Source organism: Ranitomeya imitator, chromosome 1 (genome assembly GCF_032444005.1).
Source record: "Ranitomeya imitator isolate aRanImi1 chromosome 1, aRanImi1.pri, whole genome shotgun sequence".
NCBI lineage: Eukaryota > Metazoa > Chordata > Amphibia > Anura > Dendrobatidae > Ranitomeya > Ranitomeya imitator.
Genome location: NC_091282.1, coordinates 959089727 through 959117496, shown reverse-complemented (window position 1 = coordinate 959117496; position 27770 = coordinate 959089727). Strand labels below are relative to the sequence as shown.

At 43.1% G+C, this 27770-nt stretch overlaps 1 protein-coding gene across 2 annotated transcripts in view; it reads right to left on the bottom strand.

The window, feature by feature from the left end:
* PRSS12 (serine protease 12) overlaps nt 1-27770 on the bottom strand; it is a 305892-nt gene that overhangs the window by 162644 nt on the left and 115478 nt on the right. For both annotated transcript variants that reach the window (XM_069743759.1, XM_069743760.1), the window contains one exon: nt 22334-22487. In XM_069743759.1, the coding sequence (XP_069599860.1) occupies nt 22334-22487 (154 nt within the window). The remainder of the gene's footprint in view (nt 1-22333; nt 22488-27770) is intronic.

The window sequence follows — 27770 nt, the reverse complement described above, 5'->3', positions numbered from 1 at the left end:
GATGGAAGGGCGCAAGCTCCTGACGTGGAGTCAGACCCCTTTTCTTACCTGCAGAGATCACTTTCTAGTGTTTTGCTTGTAATCTCTGATAGAATCTCTGCTCACATTCATTCTATGTCTTTCGCCCTACTTTCTCTGCTAGTTTCTGCCATGTACTCCCTCTTCTGCACCCCCCACCTCCTTTCCGTCATGTCTTGGAGCATGAGCCCAGACTCTGCAGGCAGCTGTGTGGAGCTCAGAATTTGCTGATAGCAACCTTGGTTGTAACTGTTGGCTAAGTAGTGGGTAATGAAGGGGTTGCCAGACCCAAGTTTCTTGCTGTTTGATTCAATACAGTCCACTTGCATCAGGTCCTCTTTGCACTGCCCTACAGGTCACTGTTAGCTTGGTGGGAGGCTGACCATTGGAACCACAATCAGCCATCAGAATGGACTACTTGCTGCTCTTCCATTTCAGTCGCTGAAAATTATAGCTAAAAGCAGTGCTTGCTTTATTTGTATCTTCCGCACCATAGGCATAAATGGACTCGGTCGTGACACAAAGAGAGACCATGGTATAGAGGTCCTTTGTTCTAGCGATCAGTAGCAACCCACACGGATCAAACAATTATCTCCATAACCAGCAGATAGGTGATAACTTGCTTAGATTGGAAAAGTTGTGAAAACCATAAAAGTTCATGTCGTAGAACAGTGATCAGTTTATATATTTTGATTGTCAGATGCTATATGTACATAGTACATCAAGGCAAGAAATTGCTAAATAATTTTCTATAAGATGCATAGGGTAAAATTAACTTCTTTAAAATTTCCTGTAAAGTCTTATGTACCATACTAAGAAATAAAACAAATTAAAATTTAGATTTTTAGGAGCAAAGCAGTAACAATGCAGTGACACGAGAAGAATCTGCATAATTAATCATATGCTAAATAATTGCAAGTCAAGATGATTGTCTATAAAATGACATTCGAAGCAATAATGGATGGTGAGATATGGAGCCTGAAAGTCAAAAGTTCAAAACATTGTTACCCTTTTGCTCATCATCAGTGTAATTCTCCTTATGTATGGCTTCTAGTTTTTGAATGGACTTTCACTTACATTGGCCAAAACATAGATATTGTAAAACTAAAAAGTGAGCAATAAGGGGTTAGCCAAGGATCATGTTTCCCTTCTTCCCTACTAGATCACCAGGCAGTATTATTCTAGGTGCATAAGTGGACTAAACATAAGTGGAGGGTCCATTCTGATTTTTGCGGAGTACTGCATTCTATGCCCCACAATGAAATGTTAGTGACATGTCATAAAATTACATTACAATGACATTTTTTTCCATTTATTGTTAACTTTTATTTTAGCAGGTTATTACAATGTCACTAGTTCTGATAAATAGATTATACTAAGTTGAATGTGATCCATAACTCATGAGAAATTCCAAGACATAAGGTTACCAGTACAATAAAAACCACAGTGACATTCTCAGATAAACCCATATTTTTACATTTTTGTCCCCCAATGAATTTATCTAAATTGACGTCCTGTGCTATATGCAGATTTGCCCACCTGTTGCTGCACAGACCCATCAGTCACACATCACGAGCAAAACAGCAACAGATGGACGCAACTACAGCCTATTACACTGCTGCCTAGTCCTGGATGGAATTGATTGTGTTCATTATCCGATGATCATAGTTCATTTTATCACAGAGGAAATTTTTGTGACAAATTATTAACAAAAGGATGTCATTTCATCCACAACACACTGCCAAAAATGTCATAAAATAGCAATATAAATTTGGAAAACAAGTGTAATAAAGTAAAGGTGTAAAGACAGATATAGGGGAATTTTTCAGAACAATAACTAAATTAAATGTGATATCACTTCATTATATAATTTTCTGGTTAAATGAATTAAGAATGTCAGCCTTGCTATTATGCTATTATTCAGCCATATGTAGCTTCAGCTAGTGGAAACATCAAATAGTTGTATCACACCTGATGGTAATTCACACATTTCCATGAGGGTGTAATTATTTATCCTCAGTTTACAATATCATGTTAGTTAATGTGCATACGTTGTCAGAAGGTTTATCTGCAGTATTTTGTAATATCTATTATGCAAAAAATGCACTGGAGTAAGACATAGTAACTAAACTATAAGTGTACAGAGTATAAAACTAAAACAATACCACGCTTACAGAAAAAATCTTTATTGGAACATAAAAATGTATCAGATGATACTGCACAAGGGTGAGAAAAAGAAGAGTGAGCAGCCCACATGTGTTTCGCATGCTGCTCCTTCCAGGGTATTTTGTGTATAAGTTTGGGTCCTACTGTTCCTAATGTTACATACATGTATTACACCAGATGTCTACTACAAACCACTCTTAGGCCGGTTTCACACATCCTGATATTTCTGGTACCGGAAAAAATGATACCGGAGATATCAGTGTTCATGTATCCATGTGTGTAATACTTATGGTACACGTGTGCCAACCGTATGCCCCCGTGCGCCACATCAGTACGACACAAGCCGGCACCAGGGAAGCAGCAGTACAGTTAGCATTGTTCCCTGATGCAGGGTGCTGAAAACCGCTGGCATAATTTTCCCCTGCTCTGCCGGCGATCAGCATGAGCAGTGGAGAATGATGAGAGTTATATTCACATGATAGCAGCAAGAGCAGGCGGTGGCTGATGGGACTAAGGACTAATACTCCCATCAGCCTACACCCGCTGCTGCAAATAACAGTAATAGCAGGTTGTACCTGATGGGAATATTCATCACCCGCCGCCTGCTCTCACTGTTATTAGGGGCAGCAGGTGTAGGCTGATGGGAGTAGAATTCCCATCAGCTGCCATCTGCCCTCACTGTTATCACTTGAGTATAACTCTCATCATTCTCTCCTGCTTGTGCTGATCACCGGCAGAGCAGGGGAAAGTGATTAGAACCGTCTTCAGCACCCGGTGCCGGTGAACAGTGCTAACTGTACTGCTGCTACTCTGGCACCGCTACGTGTCACACGGATGACATCCCTGTGTCAATTGTGTGCACGTCTGCCACCCGTCCTGCTACTAAAAAACAGACATGTCGATATTTTGCCCACGGATGCACGGTCCGTGGAAACACACTGATATGTGCACTGACCCATTGACTTTAATGCGTTTACATGTGTAAAGGTACCATCACATTAAGCGACACTGCAGCGATATAGGTAACGATGCCGATCGCTGCAGCGTCGCTGTTTAGTCATTGTGTGGTCGCTGGAGAGCTGTCACACAGACAGCTCTCCAGCGACCAACGACGCCGAGGTCCCCGGGTAACCAGGGTAAACATCGGGTTACTAAGCGCAGGGGCCACGCTTAGTAACCCGATGTTTACCCTGGTTACCATTGTAAATGTAAAAAAAAAAAAACACAACATACTCACTCACATTCCGGTGTCTGTCACGTCCCTCACCGTCACCTTCCCGCACTGACTGTGAGCGCCGGCCGTAAAGCACAGCACAGCGGTGACGTCACCGCTGTGCTTTACGGCCAGCGCTCACAGTCAGTGCGGGAAGCTGACGGCGAGGGACGCGACAGACACCAGAATGTGAGTATGTTGTGTTTTTTTTTTTACATTTACAATGGTAACCAGGGTAAATATTGGGTTACTAAGCGCGGCCCTGCGCTTAGTAACCCGATGTTTACCCTGGTTACAAGTGAAGACATCGCTGGATCGGCGTCACACACGCTGATTTAGCAATGTCAGCGGGTGATCCAGCGACGAAATAAAGTTCTGGCCTTCTAGCTCCGACCAGCGATGTCACAGCAGGATCCTGATCGCTGCTGCGTGTCAAACACAACGATATCGCTATCCAGGACGCTGCAACTTCACGGATCACTATCGTTATCGTTCTAAAGTTGCTCAGTGTGAAGGTACCTTTAGTGTCTCCAGTACGTGTGAAAACTGTCACCACACGTACTGGAGACATGGATTTGTGAAAAAGGCCTTAGGCTGGTTTTACACATCCAAGTTTTCAACTCAGACTTCGATGCATGGACTGTCTCATGAGCAGTCTGTGTATCACAGTCTGAGTACAGACTGAAAAACATGTGCGTGAAACTGGCATTACAGACAGTATATATTGTAAATAAAGTACATTTTACATTGCATGGAATGTAATTTTCTTTTTTGTGTTTTGTCTTAGCAATCAAGTGGTACCTTCCTCGTGCAAAGCCAAAAGATTTGCTGAAGGAGGGTGTCCACTTTATCTTTCCTTCAACAAATAAAGTCAAAATTTTGGAGACTGATACAAATTTATGTTTTCACAAAGTTTGCTGGTTCATTAACTTTAGATTTTTTAGTAAGATGTTTCTATGGTTTACTTAAGTACAATGATTAACATTTCAGACGTTTTTACACATTTATTCACAAATACATCATGTTTATGCAAAGACTCAATATTTGCAGTGATAATGATATGTGCACACAAGTGTTGGAAGGAAAAATACACCTATTTTTTATGCTTTTTTAGTGTGTTTTTGAAGTGTTTTAGCTTGTATTTTCCCCCATTCATTAAAATGGGTAAAAACACTGTATGCTGAAAGAATTGACATGCAGCAAATCTGAAAAAAAAAAAGCTTTGAGGGTTCATGAGCAAAAAATAATCAGTATGTGCATGAGATTTCAGAAATCTCATTCACTTTGCTAGGATTGTGAAGTATAGCGTATTTTAACCCTGAAAATGCACAGAGAAATACACAGCAAAAACACAGCATATGAAATATAGTGTTAAGAAGACTTGAGGGCACAACAAATATTTAGGGGATCACTGACCACTCACTTGAATGAACAATGGGGAATAAAGCAAGAAAAGAAGTGTGTATCTAATAGTCAAGATCACTCAAAATAATTACATCAAATTAATTTTTATTAAACAACACAAACCAACAATACATAAACAAAAGCAATTAAAAAAGCCAAAAAGATGGCAGAACAAATGACCACAAATCTGACTCAACCATACCGCTTCCCTTGCTTTTATATCCATAATAACAAATAGATTATAGAAGCAAATGGATATAGAAGCAAGGGAAGCGGCATGGTTGAGTCAGATTTGTAGTCATTTCTTCAGCCATCTTTTTTGCTTTTTTAATTGTTTTTATATATGTGTTGTTCATTTGTGTTGTTGAATAAAAAGTACATTCATGCAATCATTTTGGATGATCTTGACTATATGAACAAACACAGCATATGAACAAACGCTTACATTTCAAGGCTTTTGCAAATTCACCCTGGCATGCAGGATATCAGTTTCTGGGCAAAATTCTGACTGATGGCAAGGCATTCTTATCTAATCAGTGCTTGGAGTTTACTACAATTTCTGTATTTTTGTTTATTTTGAGGACTGACTATAGTTTCTCTCAAAAGGATTGAGATATGGTGAGTTTCCTGGCCATGGACTTAAAGGTAACCTGTCACCCCCCCTCAGGCGTTTGTAACTAAAAGAGCCACCTTGTGCAGCACAAAACCAGGGATTCAAGCTTGAGGAGGATAATTTGCATATTCCAGGTGCCTCCTGGAAAAGGGAAGAGTCTCCCTCAGCAAGAAGATCGTTGGGTACAGCCGGGACAAGCTGCTTGGAAAGCATCACCAAACCAGGGATTCAAGCTTGAGGAGGATAATTTGCATATTCCAGGTGCCTTCTGGGAAAAGCGAAGAGTCTCCCTCAGCAAGAAGATCGTTGGGTACAGCCGGGACAAGCTGCTTGGAAAGCATCACCAAACCAATTATTTAAGCTTGAGGAGGATAATTTGCATATTCCAGGTGCCTTCTGGGAAAAGCGAAGAGTCTCCCTCAGCAAGAAGATCGTTGGGTACAGCCGGGACCAGCTGCTTGGAAAGCATCACCAAACCAATGATTCAAGCTTGAGGAGGATAATTTGCATATTCCAGGTGCCTTCTGGGAAAAGCGAAGAGTCTCCCTCAGCAAGAAGATCGTTGGAGACTTCCTAGACAGAACAGAAGCATCTCTACTGGTCACAGAAGGTGAAAAAAGTGTCAGAGAACCTCCAAAAGCAGATGAGTGGAAGCATGTGACCAAAAGAAGCAAGAAGACCATGGAGAAATCACCAACCACACAACTGAAGAACCGATATCAAATCTTTGTAGAGGATGAAGATGGCACACCTAAGGATGAAGCAATACCAGCAAGCAAAAAAGAAAAGGGCACACAGCAACAAGTGACAGCAAAAAGTACAGCCAAGAAGCAACGAAGAGTGGTGGTGGTGGGAGACTCACAACTGAGAGGCACAGAAGCAGCCATCTGCAGACCAGACATAACCGCAAGAGAAGTATGCTACCTTGCAGGTGCGATGATCAAGGATGGGACCGATAGAATACCAAAGCTCTTCAGCTCCAAGGACGTCCACCCATTTCTTCTGATACATATTGGCACCAATGACACGGGAAGGAAGGACCTACCGACAATCTGCAAGGACTTTGAAGAGTTGGGGAAGAAAGTATAGGAAATGGATGCACAGGTAGTTTTTTCTTCTATCCTTCCAGTAGACGGGCATGGCACCAGGAGATGGAACAGGATCCTTGATGCGAACAACTGGCTAAGACGATGGTGCAGACAACAAGGATTCGGATTCCTGGACCACGGTGTGAATTACTTGTACGATGGACTCCTCGCCAGAGACGGACTACACCTCAACAAACCTGGGAAACACACATTTGCCAGAAGACTCGCTACACTCATCAGGAGGGCGTTAAACTAGAAGAGGGGACGGGAAGAAAAACATTAGACTCGAACAAAGAAGACCCAGGAAGACATACTCAGAAGGGAGGTAAGAACATTTCTAAAACAATCAACAGCGAGGAGATTGGAACAAAACAAAATCCTCTAAACTGCATGCTCATAAACGCCAGAAGCCTGACAAACAAGATGGAAGAACTAGAAGCAGAAATATCTACAGGTAACTGACATAGTGGGAATAACCGAGACATGGTTAGATGAAAGCTATGACTGGGCAGTTAACTTACAGGGTTACAGTCTGTTTAGAAAGGATCGTAAAAATAAGAGAGGAGGAGGGGTTTGTCTCTATGTAAAGTCTTGTCTAAAGTCCACTTTAAGGGAGGATATTAGCGAAGGGAATGAGGATGTCGAGTCCATATGGGTCAAAATTCATGGAGGGAAAAATGGTAACAAAATTCTCATTGGGGTCTGTTACAAACCCCCAAATATAACAGAAATCATGGAAAGTCTACTTCTAAAGCAGATAGATGAAGCTGCAACCCATAATGAGGTCCTGGTTATGGGGGACTTTAACTACCCGGATATTAACTGGGAAACAGAAACCTGTTAAACCCATAAAGGCAACAGGTTTCTGCTAATAACCAAGAAAAATGATCTTTCACAATTGGTGCAGAATCCAACCAGAGGAGCAGCACTTTTAGACCTAATACTATCTAATAGACCTGACAGAATAACAAATCTGCAGGTGGTTGGGCATCTAGGAAATAGCGACCACAATATTGTACAGTTTCACCTGTCTTTCACTAGGGGGACTTGTCAGGGAGTCACAAAAACACTGAACTTTAGGAAGGCAAAGTTTGACCAGCTTAGAGATGCCCTTAATCTGGTAGACTGGGACAATATCCTCAGAAATAAGAATACAGATAATAAATGGAAAATGTTTAAGAACATCCTAAATAGGCACTGTAAGCGTTTTATACCTTGTGGGAATAAATGGACTAGAAATGGGAAAAACCCAATGTGGCTAAATAAAGAAGTGAGACAGGCAATTAACAGTAAAAAGAAAGCATTTGCACTACTAAAGCAGGATGGCACCATTGAAGCTCTAAAAAACTATAGGGAGAAAAATACTTTATCTAAAAAACTAATTAAAGCTGCCAAAAAGGAAACAGAGAAGCACATTGCTAAGGAGAGTAAAACTAATCCCAAACTGTTCTTCAACTATATCAATAGTAAAAGAATAAAAACTGAAAATGTAGGCCCCTTAAAAAATAGTGAGGAAAGAATGGTTGTAGATGACGAGGAAAAGGCTAACATATTAAACACCTTCTTCTCCACGGTATTCACGGTGGAAAATGAAATGCTAGGTGAAATCCCAAGAAACAATGAAAACCCTATATTAAGGGTCACCAATCTAACCCAAGAAGAGGTGCGAAACTGGCTAAATAAGATTAAAATAGATAAGTCTCCGGGTCCGGATGGCATACACCCACGAGTACTAAGAGAACTAAGTAATGTAATAGATAAACCATTATTTCTTATTTTTAGGGACTCTATAGCAATGGGGTCTGTTCCGCAGGACTGGCGCATAGCAAATGTGGTGCCAATATTCAAAACGGGCTCTAAAAGTGAACTTGGAAATTATAGGCCAGTAAGTCTAACCTCTATTGTTGGTAAAATATTTGAAGGGTTTCTGAGGGATGTTATTCTGGATTATCTCAATGAGAATAACTGTTTAACTCCATATCAGCATGGGTTTATGAGGAATCGCTCCTGTCAAACCAATCTAATCAGTTTTTATGAAGAGGTAAGCTATAGGCTGGACCACGGTGAGTCAGTGGACGTGGTATATCTCGATTTTTCCAAAGCGTTTGATACCATGCCGCACGAGAGGTTGGTACACAAAATGAGAGTGCTTGGTCTGGGGGAAAATGTGTGTAAATGGGTTAGTAACTATCTTAGTGATAGAAAGCAGAGGGTGGTTATAAATGGTATAGTCTCTAACTGGGTCGCTGTGACCAGTGTGGTACCACAGGGGTCGGTATTGGGACCTGTTCTCTTCAACATATTCATTAATGATCTGGTAGAAGGTTTACAAAGTAAAATATCGATATTTGCAGATGATACAAAACTATGTAAAGCAGTTAATACAAGAGAAGATAGTATTCTGCTACAGATGGATCTGGATAAGTTGGAAACTTGGGCTGAAAGGTGGCAGATGAGGTTTAACAATGATAAATGTAAGGTTATACACATGGGAAGAAGGAATCAATATCACCATTACACACTGAACGAGAAACCACTGGGTAAATCTGACAGGGAGAAGGACTTGGGGATCCTAGTTAATGATAAACTTACCTGGAGCAGCCAGTGCCAGGCAGCAGCTGCCAAGGCAAACAGGATCATGGGGTGCATTAAAAGAGGTCTGGATACACATGTTGAGAGCATTATACTGCCTCTGTACAAATCCCTAGTTAGACCGCACATGGAGTACTGTGTCCAGTTTTGGGCACCGGTGCTCAGGAAGGATATAATGGAACTAGAGAGAGTACAAAGGAGGGCAACAAAATTAATAAAGGGGATGGGAGAACTACAATACCCAGATAGATTAGCGAAATTAGGATTATTTAGTCTAGAAAAAAGACGACTGAGGGGCGATCTAATAACCATGTATAAGTATATAAGGGGATAATACAAATATCTCGCTGAGCATCTGTTTATACCAAGGAAGGTGACGTGCACAAGGGGGCATTCTTTGCGTCTGGAGGAGAGAAGGTTTTTCCACCAACATAGAAGAGGATTCTTTACTGTTAGGGCAGTGAGAATCTGGAATTGCTTGCCTGAGGAGGTCTGGATGTCTTCCTGGAGCAGAACAATATTGTATCATACAATTATTAGGTACTGTAGAAGGACGTAGATCTGGGGATTTATTATGATGGAATATAGGCTGAACTGGATGGACAAATGTCTTTTTTCGGCCTTACTAACTATGTTACTATGTTACTATAAATGCTGCATTCTGACAAGGTGGCTCTTTTAGTTATGATGCCTGCACACGCTGAAATAAACGTTTATAAAATGTGCCCCCTCATACCTTGAAACCATCCCGGAGGCGAGACTTTCCTTCCTAATCAAACGCAGCACAGCCGTCACTCCGGAGCTGTGCGCGCCGGGCGCCGCCTCATCATGATGGAACAAGCAATGTTAATTTCCAAATTTCTCCTGGAACGTTAGGAAGAGTTGCTCTTGGAGGATGTTTAGATACCATTCTTTATTTATGGGAGTGTCCTTATGCAAAATTGTGAGTGAGCCACTTCCTTGGATAAAAACCAACACCCACATGAATTGTCTCAGGATTTTTCACTATTAGCATGACACAGGGCCCATGGTAGCTCTCACCTTTTCTTCTTCGCTCAATAATACTTCCAAATATCCCAAATAGTCTGAAGGGGGCTTCATCAGCAGAAATAACTTTACTCCAGTCCTTTACAGTCCAATTCCTGTAAATTCTGCAAAGTTATGCTTTCTGATGAAGCCCCCTTAAAGGGGTTGTCCAATACACATAATACCCATTCTACATATTTTTAAGCCCTAACAACTTTTGTAATTTGCTCTATATTACGCACTTGTCCCAGATCCGGGCTGCTCTTTTCTCATTCCGGTCCCCTCAACTCTGCTGCGTTCCATGCTGGACTTTGCAGACAGCTCAGTGTGATCCCATGTGATCATCTACCTAGGGTTATATAATGCCTACCAAGTCAAACACCTTTGTCTTAGTATTATAATTTTCTAGTTGCTCTGTCTGCTACTTGTTCTCATTTTTCCGGGACCTCTGCTACCTGTTCTTGGTCATCCATGACCTCTGCTCCTTGTTCACAGTTATCCAGGACCTCATCTACCTGTTTCCAGTATTCCAGGACCACTGATACATGTCCAACTAAAGCTTTCAAGACCTATACTATGTGTTCGCTGTTTTCCAGGACCTCTGCTACCTGTTTCCGATCTTCCTGGACCTCTGCTATGTGTCCATCAGTTGCTGTCAGGACTTCTCCTGTACTCCTAAGGCTTCCAGTCCTTTTTCGCTTGACCAACGATCAGTAATGTCCGTGTGCATAGGGTGCATCCATCTGATTGTGTTTGGATGCGTGTGCGGTCCTTGCGTGAGTGTGTGTGTGTATGTGGTGTGTGCATGTGGTATTTATGGGGTGGGGTGGTATTTGTGGGGTGGTGTTTGTGTTGAGTGTGTTGAGAGTGGTCTGTTGTTTGTGTGGTGTGTTGTGGCATTTGTGTGGTGTTCTGCTTGTGGGTTGGTGTACCTGTGCTGTCTGAGTGATGTTTGTATGGTATTTGTGAAATGTTTGTGTGTTGTGTGTGGTGGTGCTGTGCCTTTAGTAGCCACTCTTTGGCGCCATCGCTATAATCTGTCCCTGTCAGTCACAACTGTTGTTTTCCCCTCAGGCACTTTTACTTTCACCTTCGCATTTCTCCATTATATGTACAGGGCCTAACTTTGGGGGCACCAATCTCATGACGGGGGGATGCTAGCGAGATTTAACATGCATAGTATTCTGCTCCTGTGGGTGGAGAGGGGGCGTGCCATATTTCACCAAAATCGGGCAAGAATTGTGGATTTGTATAGAGCGAGATACTACAGATTTCACATTTCCCCTTCATATGTATAGGGCCTAACTTCGGGTGCCCCAATCTCACGATGGGGGTATGCTAGCGAGATGTAACATGCGCAGTATTCTGCTCCTGTGGGAAGAGAGGGGGCATACCAAATTTCACCCAAATCGGTCGAAAACTGTGGATTTGCATAGAGCGGGTTACTACAGATTTTGAGTTTTATATATATATAGATTTTAGGCAACTATATATATATACTAGCTATTGAACCCGTTCTACGCCCGGGTGGCGAGCATTTATATTGGTATATGGTCTCCATCCTGGTATGTGCTGCTCCATCCTGCGTCCCCATCCTGTCATGTGGTGATCCATCCTGTGCCCCCGTCCTGTCATGTGCTGCTCCCATCCTGCGTCCCCATCCTGTCATGTGCTGCTCCATCCTGCGCCCCCATTCTGTCATGTGCTGCTCCATCCTGCATCCCCATCCTGTCATGTGCTGCTCCCATCCTGCGCCCCCGTTCTGTCATGTGCTGCTCCCATCCTGCGCCCCCGTTCTGTCATGTGCTGCTCCCATCCTGCGCCTCCATTCTGTCATTTGCTGCTCCCATCCTGTCATGTGCTGCTCCCATCCTGCGTCCCCATCCTGTCATGTGATGCTCCCATCCTGCGTCCCCATCCTGTCATGTGCTGCTCCATCCTGCATCCCCATCCTGTCATGTGCTGCTCCCATCCTGCGTCCCCATTCTGTCATGTGCTGCTCCCATCCTGCGCCCCCGTTCTGTCATGTGCTGCTCCCATCCTGCGCCTCCATTCTGTCATTTGCTGCTCCCATCCTGTCATGTGCTGCTCCATCCTGCGCCCCCGTTCTGTCATGTGCTGCTCCCATCCTGCGCCCGTTCTGTCATGTGCTGCTCCCATCCTGCGCCCGTTCTGTCATGTGCTGCTCCCATCCTGCGCCCGTTCTGTCATGTGCTGCTCCCATCCTGCGCCCGTTCTGTCATGTGCTGCTTCCATCCTGCGCCCGTTCTGTCATGTGCTGCTCCCATCCTGCGCCCGTTCTGTCATGTGCTGCTTCCATCCTGCGCCCGTTCTGTCATGTGCTGCTCCCATCCTGCACCCCCGTTCTGTCATGTGCTGCTTCCATCCTGCGCCCGTTGTGTCATGTGCTGCTTCCATCCTGCGCCCGTTCTGTCATGTGCTGCTCCCATCCTGCTCCCCTGTTCTGTCATGTGCTGCTGCCATCCTGCGCCTGTTCTGTCATGTGCTGCTCCCATCCTGCGCCCGTTCTGTCATGTGCTGCTGCCATCCTGCGCCCGTTCTGTCATGTGCTGCTGCCATCCTGCGCCCGTTCTGTCATGTGCTGCTGCCATCCTGCCCCCGTTCTGTCATGTGCTGCTCCCATCCTGCGCCACCATTGTATTATATGCCCCCCATAAGACGCTCCAGTGTGTATGCCCCCGTATGCTGCTGCCATATAAAAAAAAAAAAATACCATACTCACCTATCGTCCGGCTCCACTGCAGGTGTGTCTTCAAGAAAATGGAGCCGGAAAGCGCGGACTGCGCAGGCGCCGATTCCGGCACCAGGAGGAGCAAGACAATGGCGCCGGAAATGCCGTAAGTAAAAACTTACTGTGCCGACAGACATACGGTGCCCCCATGCTCCCGACCCCCTGCTCTCGGCGGCATTTTCTATAATGTAACGCTAGGAGCGTCGCGCCTGCGCAGTCTATTAAGGCTTCGGACAGAGTGACGCTCCCAGCGTTATATTATAGATATATACTAGATGGTGGCCCGATTCTAACGCATTGGGTATTCTAGAATATGTATAGTAGTATATAAGAACAGCCACGCAGTATATAACACAGGCCACGTAGTATATTACATAGCCCACGTAGTATATAGCACAGCCCACGTAGTATATAACACAACCCACGCAGTATATAACACAGCCCACGTAGCATATAACACAGGCCACGAAGTATATAACACAGCCACTTAGTATATTGCCCAGCCACGTAGTATATAGCACAGCCACATAGTATATAGCACGTAGTATATAGCACAGCCACGTAGTATATAACACAGCCATGCAGTGTATAGCACAGCCAAGTAGTATATAACACAGCCCATGTAGTATATAGCTCAGCCCACGTAGTATATAGCACAGAGACGTAGTATATAACACAGGCCACGCAGTATATAACACAGCCCATGCAGTTTATAACACAGCCCATGTAGTATATAACACAGCCCATGTAGTATATAACACAGCCCACGAAATATATAGCAATGTGGGCACCATATCCCTGTTAAAAAAAAATTAAAATAAAAAATTGTTATATACTCACCTTTTGGCGGCCCCCGGATCCAGCCCAGGTGTTTGGCGATGCTCCTTGCGATGCTCCAGTCCCAAGAATGCATTGCGGCAATAACACGTGATGATGTAGTGGTCTTGCGAGACCGCTACGTGATTTCCGGTCATTGCTGCAATTCATTCTTGGTACCAGAGAGTCGCGAGGAGCGGGAAAGGCGCCGGAAGGAGAGAATATAATGATTTTTTTTTTATTATTATTATTAACATTACATCTTTTTACTATTGATGCTGCACTGGCAGCATCAATAGTAAAAAGTTGGTCACACAGGGTTAATAGCAGCATTAACAGACTGAGTTACACCGCCTTATGCCCTGGTGTAACGCAGTCCGTTTAGCGGACTGCTAAACCGCTATGGGGGCACTGACTGGGCAGTAGGGAGGGTGCACTGACTGGACGGAAGAAGGGAAGGCTGAATTTGCGGCCGGACTGTGCCCGTCGCTGATTGGTCAAGGCCGGCCGGCCGCGACCAATCAGCGACGTGGGATTTCCGTTACAGACAGACAAACAGACGGAAGTACCCCTTAGACAATTATATATAGAGATTTTTTTTTCATCTTTTACATTTTAAAAATTGCAAAAAAGGAAAATGGGTCGATGCAAAAGTTTGGCACCCTGGACAATTTTGACAAAGGTTTCAAATCTTAATTAGCCTGTTAGGGTTATGGCTTGTTCACTATCATCATTTGGAAGGCCAGGTGATGCAATTTTCTTATCTTTAGAAAAGCCCAGCCTTCTGTAACCTTGTGCCAAAAAACAGCCGCCATGGGTTCTTCTAAGCAGGTGCCTAGCACTCTGAAAATGAAAATGGTGGAGGCCCACAAAGCAGAAGAAGGCTATAAGAAGATAGCAACTGTAAATATACATGTGGGCCTGTTTGCATGTTTGTGTGTATGCAGCTGTGTGCTAAATATTAACTAAATTACCCCTTAATGCATCATATATACGGTAACTAACTGTTTGTAACACCAGCTGTGGTAAAAGCCCTTCTGATAAAAGCATCATTTTCATGAAACACTAAATAATACATGATAATAAATATCCTACCTGAGGGGCAGCACTAGGACATTGGTCACTAGTCATGCTTGTTCTCATATTATTAGTAGTAGTTGTATTAGGCTAATGTCACTTTGTTGACCTCCATGGTTCATTCATGGTTAAACTCAATTCTCTATAAAAATGAATTTCTATTACTGCATTTAAAACCCAAGTTTTCCACGCTTTTTTCTGAGGTCTATATTCCAGAAAATATTGTTCATCTCAAAGCCATTATGTTGTAGTTTGATTAATCAGCACACTTGAGCCATGCTTGAATAATGACCTTTATTCTGCTGGCTCATCCTTCATATTATATCCTTCATATAGGTTAGTTATTCATTTCTGTAGAGGTGAAATATTATGACATTTCTAATATTTTCACTATGATCCTTACAGAACAACCTTTTCTGTAAAATTAACAAAATGTTATCAATTTAAAAATATATTACGGCGTTGACAGTGAAAATATATTTTCTGCATAATTTTATTTTTAAACATTTGCCGGTATCTTTGCGATACTCCTTAGGGAAGTGTGCATCTGAATTAGAAGAAGACTAAGGATAGATTAAGGCTGCACACATCTGTAATTCATAGTCTGAGTACAGACTGCAAAGTAAGGTTTGGCCGTGGGTCTCCTGACCTAAACTCAACAGCCTAATATTTGCCATTGAAGACCCATGGCCAGTTCATTTTTTGAACTTGAAATATTTTGAGGAAATTTATGTGCACAAAGGACAAGGCACAAAGCCGGCAGTCAGTGTTGGGTGTTTGTGATCTACGAGCCCTCAGGCTGGACAACATTAAAAAAACTTTCAGAAATCATTGTCTGTAAACACAGATGGTAGTACAATCCAAAACTGGAAGTTAAAGCTCTATCAACAAAGAAGAAACCATATATTACCACAATACAGAAACACTGCCTTCTTTTCTGGGGCAAAGAAAAAGGCAAAATGGAAACTGTTCTGTGATCAGACTTTTTATTATTATTATTATTATTATTCATTTTTTATAGCGTCATTTATTCCATGGCGCTTTACATGTGAAAAAGGGGTATACAAAGACAAGTACAATAAACATGACCAATACAAGGCACACACAAGTGCAGAAGGAGAGAAGACCCTGCCCGCGAGGGCTTACAATCCACAGGGGATGGGTGAGGATACAATAGGAGAGGGTAGAGCGGGTCATGCGGCTGTTCAGTAGACTGTGGGTCAAGGCAGGTTGTAGGCTTGTCGGAAGAGGTGGGTCTTTAGGTTCCTTTTGAAAGTTTCTGTGGTAGGCAAAAGTTGGATGTGTTGAGGTAGAGAGTTCCAGAGTATGGGGGAAGCCTGGGAGATGTCTTGTTGTGGAAAGAAGAGATAAGAGGGGAGTAGAGAAGGAGATCTTGAGAGGATCGAAGGTTGCGTGTAGGTAAGTTAGGGAGACCATTTCACACATGTATGGAGGAGACAGGTTGTGGATGGCTTTGTATGTCATAGTTATGGTTTTGAACTGGAGCCTCTGGGCAATGATAAGCCAGTGAAGGGCTTGGCACAGAGGAGTGGCTGGGGAATAACAGGGAAACAGGTGGATTAGTTGGGCAGCAGAGTTTAAGATAGATTGGAGTGGTGCCAAAGTGCTAGAGGGGAGGCCAGAGAGTGGGAGGTTGCAATAGTCGAGGCAGGAGATGATGAGAGAGTGCACAAGCATTTTTGCAATTTCTTGTTCAAGGAATGCACGGATCCGGGAGATATTTTTGAGTTGGGGTCAAGCAGGAGGAGGCCAGGGCTTGGATATTTGGCTTGAAAGAGAGGGCAGAGTCGAGGATCACCCTGATGCACCGAGCATGCGTGAATTTCGTGAGACTTTTGAAAATCTTTATGGAAACCAAGGATGTAATGTACTACAGACTCAAGAGGAGAGGGACTGTTAGGGCTAGCGGAATGCACCAAATAATAAGACAGAGTATGGTGCGTTCGCAGCCCGGGGTCCACCGTGCAGAGATGGAACCTGCTGCCAAGTAATGACAGACTATATGGCGGTACAAAGTGAATACACACATGGGTTAACCTCACCAGGTGTGAAGGAAGCGAACCCTGTTGCGTCACAGGGCCGCAGTACCGCATCAACAGCGCAAGCAAGGAGTCTCAGAACTCAATCCCAAGACACAGGATTTGAGTACATAGACCTCATGCGCTCGACACCGCTACTGGGGTGTCAGAGTGACAGCATTAGAAGCACGAGAGTGCATGCAGTGCCGCACTGGCGAACGCCACTAACCACCCAGGCTTGGGTCAGGAAAGCGCTGTGAAAGCACGCGGCGCCGCACTGGCGGTCATAGCAATAAGACACTGTATTGTGTGTTTACGTGCTGATGGCTAAGTCGGGCGCTAGATAGCAATCCTTCATTCGCGACCAGTCAACAACACTAGGAATGGGAATGATTTAGGAGCTTTCATCCATCGACATACATCCATCAACACACACACATTATTAAGTCTATACTAGCGCATGGCCGTGCGGTCATGCGTAGCTTATATAGTTGCAGCACGTTCAGGACCTTCCAATAAAGGACCAATGGGAAGCTGCTACCAAAGTTTTGCCCTTTCAGGACCTTCCTGGAGGACCAATGGGATGTGCTGCAGTACCTGAGCATGTGACCCTCGATCTCCAACGGGAGATCTTGCCCTGGGCATGCTCAGAAAGAGAAAAGCAGGACTTAGCCCCAAAAGCATCTGCTCGCCGCTGCCCAACACTGACTTCAATGGCAGAAGCAGGAAAAGCAGCAGTAACTCTTTGTACAGAGTGAGACTGAGCAAGACGCTGGGACCGACGTCTCCGCTGAGCAGACTCCACTGCGGCTGGAGAAGAATGGGAGACCACAGCGGAGATGGCTCGAGATTCCCCTTGTGCAGAAGCGGGAACTCGACACCTAACAGGGACCATCCAGCTTGTTATCAGTGCACAGTTTAAAAGCCTAATTCTCTGATCGTATAAAGATACATTAGTGTCTATGGCATGAGCGGAAAGGCACTGTCAATGCTGAGCATTATATAGATGTTTTAGAATAACATTTGCTCCCATCTAAGCAATGTCTCTTTCACGGAAGACCGTATTTCAGCATGGATACATACTGCATCCATCTCAACGCCATGGCTTCACAGAAGAAGAGTTTGGGTGATGAACCGGCCATCTGCAGTCCAGATCTTTCACCAGTAGAAAACATTTTGTGCATTATGAAATTAAAAATCCAGCAAAGAAGACTCAGGCCTGTTGAGCAGTTAGAATTCTACATCAGACAAGAAAGAGGCAAAATGCTTCCCCAAAACTGCTGCTGTAAGCAGTGTTCTCACTTCCCAGACATTTACAGACTGTTATTAATGAAGAAAGGATGCTACACAATGGTAGACATGGCCCTGTCCCAACTTTTTTGATATATGTGGCTGCCAACAATATCTAAATATGCACTGTGCAGAATTATTAGGCAAGTGAGCATTTCGATCATATCTTCATTGTTCTGCATATTTTTCAATTTGGCGCTGTATAAACTTGAATGCTTATTGGATGAAGCAGATCAGGTGATGTGTGTTGGTGTAATGATGAAGGGTATGGTCTAAAAATATCAGAACCCTTTATCAAGGTATGCATCAAGCCTTCTGACAAGATGGAGGAAATACTCAAGCAGTTGGCACTCATGCAGCAGCAGATCAATGCTAAGAAAGGTGAGTACTGAGGATGATTTGAAGGCTTTCCTCACAGTGTTCGAGCACACAGCAGAGCGGGAGAGCTTGCCAATATCCCAGTCGGCTGAAGTGGTGGCCCCTTTCCTGACGGGAAATGCCCAGATGGCCAACTTGGACCTCAGTCGGGATGATGAGAGGTTAGATCGTTGTCCAACTTGGGGTTAATACCTATGTATGGGCCCAATGGGTGTTTCAGTATTCCTTTGCGGAGTCTTGCCCAGCCAGGTCTCAGGCATATGACTTGTTACAGCTTGTAAAAAAAATGGCATCAGCCTGAGACCTTAACCCCTTACCAGATGGTCGAGAGAGTGGTGGTCGAATGGTTAGCATGAACTCTGCCAGCCACTATTCAGTGTTGGGTGGGCCAAGGGGATCCCGGCACCTTAGAACAGGTGGTCAGCCTAATTGAGCAGTATACGACCACTCAAGAATTTATACGGGACTCTGCTTCACTACAGTTATCACGTCACGCCCCACCTGGGAAATGTCCCTGACCCTCTGCTGGGGCCAACCCGGACCAAACCCGTAGTGAGGTGGTACCCCGAAGTGAGCGTAACAAGGGACCTGGTTCCCCTAAATCAGCCCCAAGGTCCAATCGTGCCACAGCTATTAAGTGTTGGCAGTGCCAAGGGCCACGACATGTGGCTGCCAACAGCCGCCTGACAGCTGAACCCATGGATTGCGGGTATACTCACCATATGTCTATGAACGCACAGGCCGTTTTCACCATGGATCCCAGCAGATGAACTGCATCTGTTCCAGGTGTTTGTCAATGGATACCAGGCCAAGGCCCTCCTGGACTCGGGGAGCCTGGTGACACTTGAGCATGGGTTATTAATCTCGGGCTTTGAACCTATGGGGAAAAATGTGGGTGTTGTATGCATTCATGGTGAACTCCACGAGTATCCGAAAGTGGAGGTCTCATTTGTTACGCCCTGCGGGGAAATTAAACATGTGGTGGGGTAGTGAAGAACCTTCCTTATGGGGCTGTCCTGGGGAGGGATTTGCCCCTCATCTGATCACTATGGAAAAATAATATGAACCTTCCCGGGGTAAATGTCATTCCAGGCATGGAACCCGAAAATCCCGAGTCAGGGACACCTGCCGTAGGGGTCGCCAACCTAGGGACAGAGTGTAACCCCAATAGGTTTCCCCTAGAGAGGTTGAGGAGACCCACATTAATTCCATAGCTGAAAGTGTCCCCTGGTAAGTTTGGGACAGCTCAGCTCCAGAATTCCACTCTGACCAGGGCACGGGAAAGAGTAATCAAGGTAAATAGGGTGGCGCAGCAACCGGGAGCAGAGATGGTGTTCCCACATATGGCGATCAACCAGGAGTTATTATAAAGAATTTATAAAATCCGAGATCAGGTGGTAGAACAACTGACGTCACTGCTGTGATCGGGAGGACACCATTTGTTTTCCAGTTGTGAGTTTCTTTGGACATTAAAAGACATTTGCTTTGAACTTTTCTGTAGTCGCTGCCTATTTGTTGCACTGCACCAACCCAGCTGCATTACAGGCAGCTTGTTTAATCCAGGTAAAATTGGCCAATAAAGAGATTATACTGACTTAAAAAATTGTTACAAGTCTTACATAGGGATGAATCACTCTTAAAATTACTATGGTATTGATCAAAGAACCATCAAACGTTTTGTTGCAACATAGTTCCAAAAACATCTTGAGAAAAAAAGACGCACATTAACTGCCAAAGATTTGAGAAGAATCAAACATGAAGGAACAGGGAAGCCATTATCCTCCTTTGCTGTTATATTCCAGAACTGCAACCTCCCTGTAAGTTCAAGGTGTTCAGTGCTCAGAAACACAGTGAAGGTAAGGAAGGCTGAAACCTGAGCAACACTGAAGATTGAAGTTGAAGAGATATCTGAAATCAGATTTTTCAAAGGCTTTACGGACTGATGAAATGAGAGTGACTCTTGGTGGACTGGATGGATGGGCCCATGTCTGGACACTATTGGGCATGGACCTCTACTTTGACTTAGGCGTCAGCAAGGTGATGGTGGAGTACTGCTTTGGCCTCCAAAAGGAAAAGGAAATCCAGCGAAGGGCAGAGGTTGCCAAAAAAAATGTTTTACTATATTGGTCACTGATAAATGTTAGAAATGTATTTTTGGACATTTTAATTTTTTGGCTATTGTCGACACTTAAACCATTCCCGACTGGGTGATATTCCTTTTTTGCTTTTGTTTGCTCCTTCACTTCTTCCAAGAGCCATATCTTTTTTTATTTTTCTGTTGCCATAGCCATGTGACGTCTTGTTTTTTGCAGGACCAGTTGTACCAGTTGTACTGGCACCATCCATTTTATCATGTGATGTACTGGAAAGCAAGAGAAAAATACTGAAAAAGACACAATTCCACAACTGTTTATTACTTTTTTTTTATTTACAGCATTTATTTCACTGCAAAAATGACCTAGAAATATGATTCTCCAGGTCAGTACGATAACAAAGATACCAAAATGCATAGTTTTTCTTTATCTAACTGTAGAAAAAAAAATCTGAAGTTTGTGAAAAAAGAAACAAATTCTGATGTCACCATTTTCAAGTGATGGAGCTTTGTGACGGCTTGTTTTTTGCACCCATAGCCAACGTTTTTATTGATAACATTTTGCAGTAGATACAATGCTTTAACCGCCCCTAACTACATTTTTTTTCTCTGTTAGTGCGGCTGAAGCACCATAATTCAGGCCTTTCAATTTTATTTTGCTACTGATCAGGTCAATTTATTTTATATTTTATAGATCGGACTTTTACTAACGTAGTGATACCACATAAGTGTATTATTTTTACTTTTTTTTATTAATTAATTTTTAATTGGGGAAAAGAGGGATGATTTGAACTTTCATATTTGTTTTATTTTTTTATTTTCTTGTATTTTTTTATGGTATTTGTTAGGCCTTTTAGAGGACTTGAACCTGCGATTGTTTCATTACTTGTGCTATATACAGCAATACCATAGTATTGCTATACACAGCGAAAATCAGTCTCCTATGACCCCCAGTTGCAACGTTGTAACAGCAACCCAATGGTGCCCCATGATCATGTCACAGGGGAGCCAGTGTAGAGTAGCTCCAAACCTGCCAATGCATCACCCCTTGTCACTACTCTGGTTCTATATATAATTTTATATAAAATATGGCTATATGAGAGTTCCACATCATTGCATTCTAAATGTTCTACATTTTAAACAGTGTCACAACTTTTTTTGAATTGGGGTTGTAGAAAAGATGGATGTTCTTCAGTTTTTGTGCACCATATATTCAGGACTAGCAGGACAAGTGTGGTGGCTGCAATCACTACAATACACACTAGCCATTTTCTCAAAAAGAGAATTCCTTTGTAAAATGAAGTCAGACCAGCATCCACTGCAGGTAAAAGGAGTTGTCCATTTTCATAAAAAATTGGGATACAGGCAGGTAATACTTTACAAATAAGTATTACTTATCTGTTGAGTCCCTTGTATTTTTAGTGCCCCCCTCTCTACTGATACATAGTGGTCTTTTTCTATAGTTTTACGTGACATACACAAAGACAGATTGGGAGTAGAGGTGATGCAATGCTAGATCCTGGCTGCCGGTAAGACTTCAATTTTTATTGAAAATGGGCAACCCCTTCAAGTATCACTAGATACAATCCCAATTAATCAGGTCAGGTCTGTCAATCACAAGTATCTGATAATTAGCAGCTCTCCACTTTGGCTTTTGGAGGGAGACTCAACTATAAAAAAAAAGTAATGATCTTATAAACTATACTAGCTGATTAACTGTTCCTAGAAGATAAAAAGCTTAAGCCAATATAAACAAAAATTATTTTTACCCGAGTCCCAGCTGTCTGCAGACCACCTCAGCATCAGCATCATCCCACTGGTCATCACAAACTGTGCCCCATTGGCCAGAATGGTAGACTTCAATCCGTCCTTCGAAATGAGAGCTCCCACCAACTAGTCGAGCAGGTATAAAAGAGTCTGTGGCTGAAAAACAATTGTTCAAACTAAGTGGTATTAAAAATACATCAAAATTAGCTCAAGCTCGTATATTAGATATAATAGTCAAAGAAATATTACAAATATTCTGTATTATATGATATATTCAATGAAATATTAAAAATGTTGTATATAATATATTATAGTCAATTAAATTTTTAAAATAGTGCATGTGATTGACAATTAAATACTAAAAGTAAACTTTATGAAATTGTATGTAAAAATATTGTAGTAGAAGTAGAGTTAAGATGTTGTATACACATGCAAAATCAACTCATAATGTTTGCATGTGTATGCAAACATTGTAAATAGCATATGCTTCATATAGTATGTCAAACTATGGTTTCTACATTGTTACAGCTAGTAGCTCTTATCACCAGGACACAATTTTGATTCCCCATTAAAAATGTCAGCAATGTATTCAGTACATTTTACTACAAAGGTGCCGATTGCCGGGGAAAGAAAGTTTATCATTTGCAAATGACACATTATGTGATCTGCTAAAAATGAAAAAAAAAATAGTAATAATAATAATAATACATTTGTGAAATGTAATACATTTCTTTCTTTAGTCATGACTGGTATATTACACAGATTTCATAAATATCAAATTACTGTATATCATTACGTCAATTTTAGATTAACCTTTCAAAGCAGATTTGCAAGGTTCTCTATAGGAACCTCCTGAGGGCAGTAAAGGATAAGGTGTGTAAAAATCTCTAGTTAATATTGCATAGTTTTTTAATTCGATTCAGAATTTACATGAAAAAAATGCAAATACTGCCAGGACTTATAGAAAGACTCTGAGTCCTTCATCCTCTCCTCACTGAGTCTTTCACCCTGTCTCACTAAGTCATTCATTCCTGTCTCCCTGAGCCCTTCACCCTGTCTCACTGAGTTTTTCATCCCTGTCTCCCTGAGTCCTTCATCCCTATTCCCCTTCTCCCTGAATCCGTCATCTTTGTTTCCCTGACTCCTTCATTCCTTTCTCACTGAGTACTTCATAACGTTCTCCCTGAGTCCTTCTTTCCCATCTCCCTGAGTCCTTCACCCTATCTCCCAAGTCCTTCATCCCCAACTCCCTGTGTTCCTGAGTCCTGCATCCCTTGAGTCCTTCACCCCTATCCCCCTGAGTCCTTCATCCTCTTCTCAATGAGTACTTCATCTCTTTCTCCCCAAATCCTTCAACCCCTTCTCCCTGAGTCCTTCTTTCCTTTCTCCCTGAGTCTTCACCCCATCTCCCAAGTCCTTCATCCCCAACTCCCTGTGTTCCTGAGTCCTGCATCCCTCGAGTCCTTCACCCCTATCCCCCTGAATCCTTCATTCTCATCTCAATGAGTACTTCATCTCTTTGTCCACAAATTCTTCAACCCCTTCTCCGTGAGTCCTTCTTTACTTTCTCCCTGAGTCTATCATTCCCTCATTCCTGAGTCCTTCATCCCCATCTCCCTGACCCCTTCAACCCATCTCCCGAGGCTTTCATCACCATTTCCCTGAGTCCCTGAGTCCTGCACCCCCTGAGTTTCTCACTCCTTAAGGTCTGAGTCCTTCATCCTCTTATCATTGAGTACTTCATCAATTTCTCCCTGAGTCCTTCAACCCCTTTTCCCTGAGTCCTTCTTTCCTTTCTCCCTGACTCCTTCATTTCCTTATTCCTGAGTCCTCCATCTCCATGAGTCCCAGAGTCCTTCATCCCTGTCTCTCTGAGTCCTTCTTCCCCTTCTCCGAGACCTTCATCCCCATCTCCCTGAGTCCTTCATCCCCATCTCCGTGAGTCCTTCACCTTGTCTCCCGAGTCCTTCATCCCCATCTCTCTGACTCCCTGAGTCCTGCACCCCCTGAGTTCATCACCCCTTTATACCTGAGTTCTTCATCCTCTTATCATTCAGTACTTCATCAATTTCTCCCTGAGTCCTTCAACCCCTTCTCCCTATGTCCTGCTTCCCTTATTCCTGTGTCCTTTATCTCTTTATCCCTGAGTCCTTCATCTCTATCTCCCTGGGTCCTTCACCTCATCTCCCGAGTGTTTCATCCCCATCTCCCTGAGTCCTGCACCCCTGAGTTCCTCATCCCTTTACGCCTGAGTCCTTCATCCTCTTATCATTCAGTACTTCAACAATTTCTCCCTGAGTCCTTCAACCCCTTCTCCCTAAGTCCTCCTTCCCTTATTCCTGTGTCCTTTATCTCTTTATCCCTGAATCCTTCATCTCTATTGCCCTGGGTTTTTAATCCCCTCCTCACTGACTCCTTCATATTCTTCTTACTGAGTGCTTCCCCCTTCTTACTAAGTCCTTCATCCCCTTCTCTTGTTTGAGTTTGTATACTCAGTAGCAGAACTGTCAATCAGCTATGTATGGGTTGGGAGAACCAGGGCTCATATGGTTTCTTTTTGAGTCTTGGAAACATTTTAAGTGCTTTTGAGCATAAAAATGTTATATTATATTAAAAAAGGTGCACATGGAACATACAGCTGTTCATGAATCAGAAGCAACTGGCTCCAGCAAGCCCCCTTATCAATATCGGTGGGAACTATACTGATCTTGATGTATATGTTGGGTACTGAATCTTTTACTATAGACTGCAGATGAAAAACACTTTAAATACTCTGCAATATGTCTTAAAACAGATATGTCAATTCTTGAGGTACTGTACCTCTGCCTAATGCCAGCACTTCAAATTTGATTGCTCAAGCAATTGAAACAGTAAAATTGCCCCTTACACAAAAAAATTCAAAAACATGACAAAAAAATTATTTTTTGATGGAGAAATCCATGTAAAACAACTCAGTGAAAATACCCTAAAAACGCCTTTTTTTTAGCTAAATAGAGCTATTTTTTCCTAGGCTTTATATTTGGTTACAACCAGTCTTGATGCAGAACAGCAGTTTTGCTGTTTCTATAGAGTTACCGATGATTTGTGAAGTTGACTCTGCTTTAGTTAAACTTCCAAAGACATACAGATAGGGAATTTAGATTGTGAGCCCCATTGGGGACAGTGATGATAATGTCTGTAAAGCGCTGCGTAATATGTTAGCGCTATATAAAAATAAAGATTATTATAAAGATTATTATGAGTTTTGGGGCTGAGTGCTTTGTATTTACTGTTAACAGAGGAAGGGGTCAGTGACTGACAGCTACAGGTTCCTATATGTGCATGTATAGGTTTTAAAGCCAGTGGAATATATCATGAAATGACTTGTTTGTTGGTGCGTCCCGCTGGAGGCTTCGGGCACTTTGAAAGCCTATACAACAGTGATATTGTACTAAGACATCGATGTGAAATGAAGCACAGCTTTTCAAAGGAGTTATCCTTTGTGTGTCTGATACACGTGTAAAATAATGGGTAGATCCTCCAGCAATAAACTTGTACCACATCCTTCTCAATCCTGTTACCGTTTAGCGGAACAAAGACTTCTAGTAGGTAGAAGTGAGAGGTGCACAGCAGGGAGTTGCTGGGGCACTCCTTGTAATGATTCCATTTGATTCTACAAAAGACACAACATCAGACTTGAAGGATGAGAACCTTTTTGTCATCTTTTGATACGTTACTTAATGGTGCAAACCTGCCGGTTGTAACGTACAGATCTTGAATTATAAATGAGATCACTGCTGCAGCCCTTGTAATGGTCGCAGCTGCATTCTCCTCTCTAGGCTTAATTGATCTGTTTGATGCACAGGAAAATCGCCTACTTGGACAGGATTAATTTCTTTTTCTCCGCCTTTTGACAGAGTTGAGTCATTCTTTTTGACCATTTAGCTGCATTTTATATATAAATGTAATAGCTTGAAAATGCTTTTAAACTTAGCAATGACGAAAAAAGGTAAATGTGCCCAACTAAAAGGGAGAAAAAGGTATAAAATGCATAAGATTCCAGTTGTGGGAAAATATTACCATAAGGGTCTGGAACACAGTTCTGTTGATTATGAATAAACATGGCCTCTTTTCTTGCTCCCAAGATGCACCAGAAGAATAACATTTTTCAATGACACAATAATTAGCAGGTTCAAAAGAGTAAAAAATTAACAGAACTGTTGGGTACAGCTGGGGTGACTTTTTTATTTACATTTGTTAAGCAGCTAAATATATAGGCTGCAATTCATTAAGACCAGGAAGTCTTGATGATGGTGTGCAGTGTGAGACTCCTGATTCAATAAGGAGCATGAGCTTCGTAATGAATCAGGAGCGTCTGACAACTGATGAGCGCCTCTATATGCACCTAGCCACAAATCATACTCCAGTCACTGTTCAAGTAACATTTGTGGTGTAGTTTATTCCACCACTCAAAATTAATTTGACACTATGCCCCCATCTTGCCCTATCTAAACTCACTTTGTCAGAGGTGGGTAGAAATGTGGCTTTTGTGTGACTTTTCAAAGCTTTTTACACCATAATTCAAGCTTTGATGAATTGGGCCGATACTGTGTACACCCAACTGTCTCTGCAGGTAAAGCTGGGTCCAGGTGGCCATTTTTTACAGTCCGTGTACAAACCACACTAAATGAACCAACTGTACTAACCACAGGTCTTCTAATCCAAACTAATGCCTCAAATTCATACATGAAAGTGTTAGTTTGGGTCAGAAGACCTGTTGTTGGTCCAGACATTGTAGTCCATATACAGACCATGCGCCAAGTCCATCCTAACTTGGCAAAAGCCATCTATACTCGAGTATAAGCCGAGATTTTCAGCCCAAATTTTTAGACTGAAAGTGCCCCTCTCGGCTTATACTCAAGTCACGGTCGGCGGTGGGGTCGGCGGGTGAGGGGGAGAGAGGTCTGAGGCATACTTACCTGCTTCCGGGGCTCCTGGCGCTGTCCCTGCAGTCCCACGGTCTTCGGGTGCTGCAGCTCTTCCCTTGTTCAGTGGTCACGTGGGACCGCTCATTAAAGTTATGAATATGGACTCCACTCCCATAGGGGTGGAGCCACATATTCATTTCTCTAATGAGCGGTAACGGTGACCTCTGACAGAGTAAGAGGCTGCGGCACCCGAAGACCAGATGTCCGGGAGAAGGAGCCAGGGACGCCGGGAGCAGGTAAGTATTTCATATTCACCTGTCCGCGTTCCACCCGCCGGGCGCCGTTCTGTCTTCGCGTCCTCTTGCAGTGACTGTTCAGGTCAGACGGCGCGATGACGTACTAGTGTGCGCACCACCCTCTGCCTGAACAGTCAGTGCGGAGAGACGCCGAGACAGGACGCTGAGGAGCTGCAAGCAAGAGAGGTGAGTATGTCGTTGGTTTTTTTTATTGCAGCAGCAGCATTATATATGTG